The sequence below is a fragment of the Bombus terrestris genome, chromosome 15 (genome assembly GCF_910591885.1).
Source record: "Bombus terrestris chromosome 15, iyBomTerr1.2, whole genome shotgun sequence".
NCBI lineage: Eukaryota > Metazoa > Arthropoda > Insecta > Hymenoptera > Apidae > Bombus > Bombus terrestris.
Genome location: NC_063283.1, coordinates 10,875,953 through 10,885,534, shown reverse-complemented (window position 1 = coordinate 10,885,534; position 9,582 = coordinate 10,875,953). Strand labels below are relative to the sequence as shown.

Here is a 9,582-nt window from a genome sequence, read left to right as displayed (position 1 = left end):
AAATATATAATGAATATATAAATACAAATATCATTTTACATTTTATTAAAATTGGAAATATTGAAAATGCTGTTCGACAGAATAAAGCCTGTATTATTGCCTGGAGGATTTGATTTAAAGAAAGAAACGGAAACCAAGTTAGTTACAAAGTGCTTCAAAAGAAACAGGAAGTCGAAGATTTTTAAAGTAGGTCGTAGTTCTTTTTTCAGGTGAAGAACCTTGTACCCCGTCACCTTCGATTACGATTGCTCGTAATCGGATAATTAGCAACGGATTAGACCACGTCGTTTCACCTACTTTTTCTCGCACAGAACAGGGACCTTGGTTGTCGATTAAGGTACTTGTTTATTCACTAATTTTAAATAGACCCGTTGTTCTATTTCTTCGTGCCAAATAGAATTTCTCCTAAAGTTCTGAGAGAAATCTAGATCAATTCTGATATTACGTTAATAGATATTACGAATATTTACAATATATCTGTACTGCTAAAAAGTCAAACATAGGAGATATGATAAAATAGAACGTAAAAAGAATATTATATATAACAAATTTTGCGTTTCTTTTCTCCCGAATCTCGTCTCTCGTAATTGTAAGATCGAATCCACATTTAACGCAAAGAATCCTATTCCCTGTCCAAAACATGAGAATAAAAATTCGTACTCTTTGGAATACTGAAATTCCACTCTTTAAAAACATTGTATTCCTTGCAAATCTCATTTTCTTCTTAATCGAATCCTTGAGGCAAAAAAATTGCTGTTCTTTGCGCCAAAGCTAAAGCAAAAATTCGTACCCTAAAGAGCAGCTTAATACAATATTATTCATCGAAACCAGATTACAATCGGATACACCAAGCGGTCACGCGATAAGAACAATCTGTACATCGAGAACAAGAAAGGATGAGTCAAGAACGCGTAATCGTCAACGAGGACGTCGACACGAATTCTCGGAACTAGGTTACCTTTTCGTCCGGCTAAAGAATCATTCGCTGTCGTCTTCGATCATCTATGAAAAGGGACACCTCCCCTTGTCTCTGTTTCACTCTCACTCTCACTCTTTCTCTCTCTCTCTCTCTCTCTCTCTCTCTCTCTCTCTCTTTCTATATATATATATATATCTATCTATCTACCTATCTATCTATCTATCTATCTATCCATCTCTCTCTTGTCGAGAAACAAGAGACCCCGGACTGTCAATTAAACCATACGTGCGCCGCTTAAATGGCTGCAGACCTCAACGCGACTGAACGTGTAATACGTTTAGAAGGGGGAGGGCCCGAAGTATGGCTTCCGTGGTGGTCACTGTCGTGTGCAGTGTGCGTCAGCTGCTCCCCAAAGCGCACCGGTCACGAAACTCCCAAAGCCACCGAAAATAAGAGGCTCAGTCAGCCTTTTCGACTTCGCTTAAAAACTTTCTACGGATATGCAGTTGCCTTTCGTCGCGGATACGTGAATTAACAGTGGTGGAGATAGTTTGGTGAGAGATGAGTCGAGAGTAAGTTTCTTGGGAAGATTCGATAGGTTGATTTTTGACAAGTGAAAGAGGAGGGTCCCACCAAGCGCAAGAACAATCGATGGGAAGATTTTAAAAAATTAAAAATGAGCTTGATGTCAAGAAGATTTGAAAACTGAATGTGCTTTGGCTAAGTCTGTGCTTATTTTTTAGATTTGTTTATTATGATCGTATACTGGAAAAAAGAGTCACTGAGAGTATTGTGAGTAAATTAAAGACAACAAACGGGTATTCCAATTAAAGTCCAGTGAATCTTTCTGGTTGTAAGTAGTAAGTAAAAAATCTTACGAGAAATTTGCGATCGTAACAAAGATTTTGTTAAATTTAGAGCGATGGCATAACCTTACAAGTAACGATAAGCCGATGGTAGAGGATAGATCGCTATCGGACCTATCACGAGAAAAAGCATTATTTTCACTTCGCATATTAATAAAATCTCAAGTTTGAACTCCAAGGGATAAGGAAAAAACGAAAAGCGCTATAATTACAAAGGAAATAATTACAGAAGTAACCATAAATTTTCAAGATCAAAGGTAGGAGATCCATATAGAAGTTTTCATGGATCTGATAAATATCATCCTTATGGCAGAAACCGATAAACCTTGTGTATATGAATTTCGAGAAAACCAAAAAGAAGCGAGGGAGACTATAATTACATTAAATTCTAAAGATCAAAGAGAAAAAAAGAACATCCATAATTTATTCCGATAAGAACTTTAATCGACATTAAATTCTTCAAACTTTAAGGACCAACAAATCTTCAAGTTTCAACTTCAAGCTATAAGAATTGAAAAACCAGGAAGAAACGCCCAAGAAATATTCTATCAACAATGTTTTATCACCTGGAGCATCTACAGCAAAAAGAGATTCACCTGCTGGACTCATTGAAATAGAAAAAGAAACATTGAGTGGCTCGCGAAATAGGAAAAAATATCAATTTATGTGAGACGAGAAGGTGTACGAAGCCGAGTTATTCCGAAATGCTGATGACGATAATCGTAAAGAAACGTGTTCCATTGTTATCCTCGGAGTGGCGCTTATCACGCGATTTGATGGATCCGATCATGGAAAGGCCTCATCGAGATAAGTAACACGTGCTGCGTGTCCCGTCGCCATTTTCATCGGGGATCCCCCTGTTGGATACTTTTCGAAGACTCCTCGGAGAATCCAAGCGAAATTATGAGTGGAACATCTCGATAATCGTAAAAAAGAAGAAAAAAAAAAAAGAAAAAGGCAGAAGAAAAGGAAAGACTACAAAGCGATCGAACGATTTTAGTCATCGATGGTATTTCTTGTTGGTAGAAGCGACTGAAAGGAACTCGACTTCTCTTTCGACTCCGAAATCCAACTCCCTTGACCAAATTTTTGACCGTTTAAAAAAATTCTTTGAAAGAGAAAAGCGTAATTACGTGACTCAGTTTGTCGTCGCTAGAATCGGGAGAAAAGAATTCGATTGATCCTTTGAGCGACGAGTAGACTACGATAACGGAATACTGTTCCCTTTAGAAAATTTTTCGAATATTCCCTTTCGCAGGGATATCGATTCTATTAACGACTTGACGAATGTTCTGAAAAGTTCTCTCGAAGAAAGAAGCGTAATTCGATAATTTAATTTATCATGGTAGAATCGAGCGAAGAGAACGGAACATCCCCTCTGAATGTACTATCGATTAAACAGGTTACGATGACGGAAACCTGTTCCCTTTGGAATCTTTATGTCACGATATTCTTTTAAAAAAGGAAGAGCGATCGAATGACTTCACCTAGTTTGGTATTTTTAAGAAGAAAGATGTTGTCCAACGTTCTGATCATTTTTTTGAGTATTGCGCAGACGATTTTAGGGATTGAGGATCAAAATATATGTCCGAAGAATAGAAGTTTGTTCGAGATTCCTGGCGATGCCGTATTGTCTGGTAAGCGAAGTTTGTACCGCGCGCTTTGTATTTGTGTTACAGTTGTGTTGTGTCGTGTTTGAGTTCATTGATGAAAACTGGTCTCTCCTGGTTTGTTCAGTGTTCTTGAATATTAATCACGGACCATACTGTAACACTACGAGTAGCACCGGTCTCCAGGAAGTCTTCACCGCTTCGTACGTAGTGCATCTTTTGAATAAATACGAATCTATTCCTGGACTTTCCTTAGGTAAGTAAGGTATTAGTAATTTATTCGATTTGTAAATTAAAATTTTATTCGCCTTGTTCTAGATCAGTTTTAAATAAAAATTTGTCAATTCAATTTTACAGAAGTCCTCTCTATCATATTCTAGGTCTAAAAATCTTCGACACCTGCAACGATGAAACGACTGTATATAAACAAGCGCTGCAAACAATCGTGGATACAGAGTGCACGAACCATTACGAAATGGGAATACTATTACCATCGGAATACGCGACGACGTTAGAACCATTTCGTAATTACAGCGTGTTGCCCATCAGCACGTACAACGAGCAGAATTTGACAAGGCCCTTGATCAATCTAATGGTCCATTACCTTAGCACTAGATTCGAAACGATCGACGCGCTTCTCGCTAATCACGATTTCGCGTTAAATTTATTTCTCGATACAACGAAGGAGGCTGGAATTTGCGTGGAAAGTTATGGAGACACTTTGGAATTGGAGGAAAGTGAAAGAGAAGCTGTGATCGCTGTGATCGGGCAGAGAAACGATATTCGACAATGGATCGAAAGAGGAGAAAAGATGCAAGGATCCAGAAAAACGTGGATCGCGTTGCCGCTTGATGGATCGAACGTCGACGGTGAGAATGTTATTTATCATCTATGAAAAGTATTCCAATTTATCATTTTCCGTTTTGTAATTTGTGGGACACTTTGTTCGAAGAATCCAAAAGAAACAGATCAAGAAATAGAATATATTGCTACTATCACCTATTGCTGCTATTGTTACAAACCATCCTCGTTATCGTATTGTAATTTACCCTTATTATTTCGCGAAAATCTGGCTCGCTTCTCCAAATTTCTAATAGCACAGAACTTGAAATAATACAATTTACCAAATACGCTTTTCAGACCTAATCCCTTCAGGTTCGTACGTCTTACGAACTTCACCCTTTAACCTGGACTTACTGCAGGAAATCTCCTCGTCGGATTTATTTGTCGAAGCAGCGAGCAATCCTGTAATTCATTCGCCACATTTGCTTGGTATTGGCAAAGCTATTGTCGAGCTGGCTCAATTACTACAAGATCTTCAGAAACGAAATTGTCCTCGAGGGATAGAGTCGTGCGCGATGCCACGTTTCAATCCGAATTCGAAACAGGAAATGCGAAACGTGGATGTGTACAACGCTCTCCGCATAGTGCCGAAATCGCACTCAATCGAGTACATCGTGGCAATGAAGAGCCAGCAAGAGATGGTCGATATGGCTGCTTATAGGGTAGAGCCAGCGAATTCGAAATTCAGAATCGCACCAGAGTCGAGGGTGCCGAAGATGCCGAAGCTTTGTTTGAAGAAGTACGCGAAGAATTGCGCGAGTTGCGCAAATTTCAAGATGAAATTTGGCTCCCGTGGTGTGGCCAAAGGTTTGTTGATCAGGATTTTCAATACCGTTAACACGTTCACTCTTACGCTAATTATCAACCACGAAATCTTTTTAAACGATTAAAAAGAGAAAGAACTTCATCGAACAAAAGACGTTCGACAATGTGATTGAGTTGGATATAACATTGCCAGATAAAGAGTGTACGAATACGATATAATATTTTGCAACAATTAAACTTAATGTATATTTCGATGTATCGCGGCTACCAGAGCGATACGTATAAAAATAGTTTAAAAACTATCGATTCTAAAGATTTCTAATTGAAGATTTGCAGAAGCGCAATCATGTCCTTGCAAAAATTTTGAATTAAATTACTCCGATTCGCCAACGTTCCCGTTGCTCAACCAACACCCTTAACGTATAAAACTTCTAATAAAACTTCGCTAGCACTGGAACACAATGGTGCAGCTAACGTTACTGGTTTGTTGCAGATACACTCGACAGGGGTTTATTAAAGGCAGGCAATTGGATACCAATTTTCCTGACGGTGGTTGTGTGTGGTACGTTCGCCTGCGGCGTGATTGCCGTCTTCATTATCTACCGCTTCATCGTCGAGGACGTTCTCGATGGCAATCCAGCATTAACGATCGTTCTAATACTGGCTAACGTGTTCACGCTGCAAACGGTGCTTCTGTTCTGCATCAACGACGATTATTTAGGCGCTGAGCACCTTAACTCTAGGAAAATCCTCGTAACCAGCCTCGCATTTGGATTGGATTTCTCCGTTATGCTTACCAGAGCATTTTTCTTACTTTTTTCCAAGGGTGGCGTATTTACCGCTCATATTAATGGATATCTTCAAGGACTGATGGTGTTCTTTATGTTCTGCGTGCAACTCGCGATATCCATTATGTTCTTCGCTTTTAGCACCGATGATCCGGCCGTCGTTATGAGAAGTTTGTTCTTCGTCGCTCTTTTAGGTAAATTACCATCGTTTTACCTTCCTTCATTTTAGTTTTTATCTTTTAGCTCTTTTGCTATTTAGTAACAGCTTTCTTTTAGTTTTAAAAAAGAAGATCCGTAGATATTGTTTTCAGAAAGAGAGTATGATTATATTTTGTTTCCAGCAATGAAGAATTTGTATTGTATGTTCTGTTTCAAGTAGAAATGGAATCTGAAATGCAACTTTGTTTCAATTAATAGATATTATAATGAGTATCGTGAAATAAATAATATAATGTGTAAATAATAAGAAAGAGACCACCTTTCGCTTCGCGTTCTCAATGAAACCCACACCAACACCACGTATTAATGTATGTGTATCTATACCTATCCTTCCAGAAACGTGCAATTTCCACAAAGTGTCCCTAGAGTGTCTCCTGTAACGCTCCAGGAGTAATTACACAATCCAACTAATAAAAACCGATTCCAGGCTACGATATATTTTTGCTGATCATCCTGTTCATGGTGTGCTTCTTCATCTTCCAACTGCCGCGTAATTATCGCGAAGGAAAGTGTTTCTTCGGCACTTCTATCGGGCTTTTGATCGTCTGGGCCATCTGGCTCACCTGTTTCATCCTCGTCGAACCTGAATGTCGTGACACTGTCGTGACATTTGGAATTATTTCAACGGCGTACCTGATCATTATCGGTGTTCTGATACCAAGGACCTATTACATGGTCACGCATTTGGCCAGAGGGAAGAAATTCGGACAGAGATTTGGATCGACCGATCTAGCACCTGATCCCAGGATCAATACGATCGTCAAGCAGGTCAGGACAATGAAACATGATGTTATTATGTATGATGGATTGCTTGTCGGTATTATGTTCGACACTCGCGTAGTTTGAATATCACTTTTATTTTCTATTAGACTTTACGTATTTTTTACATCTTTAAGGCATTAAAAAGCTAAAATTTGTATCAGATGTTTCGAAAAAATTATATTCTTTGTAAATTTTTAGTTTTAATTTTTTAAAAATAACATAACCTTAATTAAAATAAACCTTAATCAAAATCATTTAATACGCGTTTCTAAAGGTAAACGTTATTCTTTGTAAATCAGTTGTTCTATTTTCTCTGATAATTTCTATCGTTTCCTGCTATTAAAGAGTTAAAAAGTTGAAAATGTTAAATATCTCTAAAAATAGGCGTTTTTACCTTTTTACATACTGTATCGAATAAAGAATTCGTTGTTTGCAATCGTCGTTCCTTTTTCTTTGATTTTCCTTTTACAATAAAGTCTTTTTATACAGCAAAAAATCCACATGAAAAACATTTTATTCACGCAGAGTCGGCCATTTTACGATTACGTGCACTCTGGCGGAGGAAGTATGACGAATTTGCAGGTGACATCCGCGTATCCAAACTATTATGGAAATTCAAGTCCAAATCAGAAGTATCTAGGCCAGAGTAGAAGTCCCGATACTCAAAGAATTCCTGGATACAACAATTATGGCTACCATTCGGAAATGCGAGAAGTGAATAATTCTTACACAGTACCCCAAGTCTGCATCGAGGATGCGGACGTGAGATTTTTTCTATTTTCTGTAGATGTTTTTCGTTGCATCTTTCGTCTAGACTAGCCAATCTCTCGATGCAAAAATTTTTCTTTCGCTTATAACGTGATATTATGTATCTTATATGAGATACACGTTTTGCTATGCAATATCGTATCGTAGACAAAGTTTGCAAAGATTTACAACTAAGATGATGATATAAACACCAGAATGAAATGCCATTTAGATTATCGAAAATGATAGGGTATAGAGTATAGAGATACAGATGTAGTATTTATAATAAGCATATACGAAAAAAGAAATAAAGAGTTTTCGAAGAATCGAAAACTAACCAATTACGTATCCTCGTACTAAGACCTAGAAATTGACCGAAAGAAGCTTCTGAATTTCGTTCCTAGAAATAGATCCAATAAATTAGATTTAGTTTCGCTTGTCAATGGCTCGTACGATATTTCTATTACTTATAGTAGAATAGTTATTTGAAATAACGATGTAATACTTTTTCGATGTAGGATAATACAGTAACTTATTTATATAGTTACAGCGGAATTATCAAATCAAAATATTTCTAGTAGTCTTCTTGTACGAGATGCTTTTCGATAGAATCATAAACAAAATAATTCGTTAAGAATTAAGGAAATTACATTTACAGTCAAGGATGAGCCCCGTGGATCGGAGCAACGCGAATACGACATACGCGCGGCCAAAATGTCAGCGGAAGCGGAAGCCCAAGGACGACAAAGACTGCATCGAGACCGACGTGTACGTCGAGGGTAGCGTTTCCGCCAGCCGTAAATCCCACGATGAGATCTATCCTGCGCGACCCAGCAGTCCTAGGTTAACTCAAACCGAAGCAACCATTTGTGAAGAAAACGAACACGATGAAATAACCAGAATCACACGATTTTAATACAATAATCGCATTATAAATAATTTAATCCTCAACCGACCTTTAATTTCGTTTAGTGTCGTTTCGCTCGTTTGTTTTGCGACAAAAAGCGATAAAGCTAGTCCTTTCGACTATCTTAGAATTCCAATTAAGGGTTAAATATCGTACAGACGATCGTATTTCCAGTGAATTAAATTGTTTCCATTCGATTGGTCGATTTTTGTAGCTGCAGGCTTCTTGAACGAGAAGATAAATTTTTTGATCAACGAATGCATTTTATCGTCGTACGGAAATATAAAAATAATAAAATAAGTTTGGGTTGATCTACTACAATATATGTATAGAGATGCGCATCATCGTGTGTCTGTAGCTTAGAATTTATAATAAATTATGTGGTTAATTACTTTATTATAATCTAATCCCGGGTTATGTACCTTAATTATTACTTATTATTGTCACTATTTGTAGTAAATTAGCAAAGAATACTTTGTATAGTTTTTAGTCGCTATATGTATTAACTTTACGTTGTACATCCGAATAGCTCGTCAATCGTCAAGAAACAAAAAGAAGAATAAGAAAGTTGTAACGACGACGCTCTGCGACTATAGCACGAATACATAACAGTGTTTCGTTTATGACAACAACGGATACCGTGATTCAATCCTACATCAATTATGCGTCCACTCCAACGATATTAATCATTAATTAATAATCATTATTCGTTTTAAAGAATATTTTATGCAGATCCCCGTTCATTAAAGATAATTTACGTTATTTTTATACTTTCTTCCCTTTCCTTTTTCTTTTCAAATAACAGTTTAATCGATATAATTTACTAAACATTGTTGGCAAGCGTTCGATTGACTTTCACAATGAAGCGAAAGCCACTCCGTCTGCCATTATCGTTATAATTAAAGTAGAAAACGAGATGAGAACGAACGGAGTCTCTTTTGCACATAGAAAGGGGTTGCGCGTGCAAGTGAAGCAATTTCGCGTGTTTCCTGCCGAAATTGCGTTATGATCGAACGTAATTCCGCAATCGGGGCACAGGTGTACGTGCCGAAGGAATATCGATGACAGTGCCGTAACCGGAAACCAGTGGCACGTCGCGGACGTCCGCTGTAACTCACGGCAAGTGTACAGACTACTCCAAAGTGGAAAATTTCTA

General features: G+C 37.7%; 1 protein-coding gene across 7 annotated transcripts; it reads left to right on the top strand.

Moving 5' to 3' along the window:
• Positions 1 to 1,131: 1,131 nt before the first annotated feature.
• Positions 1,132 to 9,194, top strand: LOC100648838 (protein bride of sevenless). 7 transcript variants are annotated; one of them, XM_048412994.1, is made up of 10 exons: positions 1,133 to 1,491; positions 1,663 to 1,772; positions 1,838 to 3,422; positions 3,523 to 3,651; positions 3,776 to 4,264; positions 4,536 to 5,045; positions 5,497 to 5,985; positions 6,438 to 6,778; positions 7,298 to 7,534; positions 8,178 to 9,194. In XM_048412994.1, the coding sequence occupies exons 3-10, from the start codon at positions 3,263 to 3,265 to the stop codon at positions 8,433 to 8,435; spliced, it is 2,613 nt and encodes an 870-aa protein (XP_048268951.1). In that variant the 5' UTR covers positions 1,133 to 1,491; positions 1,663 to 1,772; positions 1,838 to 3,262; the 3' UTR covers positions 8,436 to 9,194. The 7 variants fall into 7 exon arrangements, with proteins under 7 accessions (XP_012172341.2, XP_048268952.1, XP_048268951.1 ...); XM_012316950.3 differs by having other exon boundaries at positions 1,663 to 3,422; XM_012316949.3 differs by having other exon boundaries at positions 1,133 to 1,772.
• Positions 9,195 to 9,582: the final 388 nt, after the last annotated feature.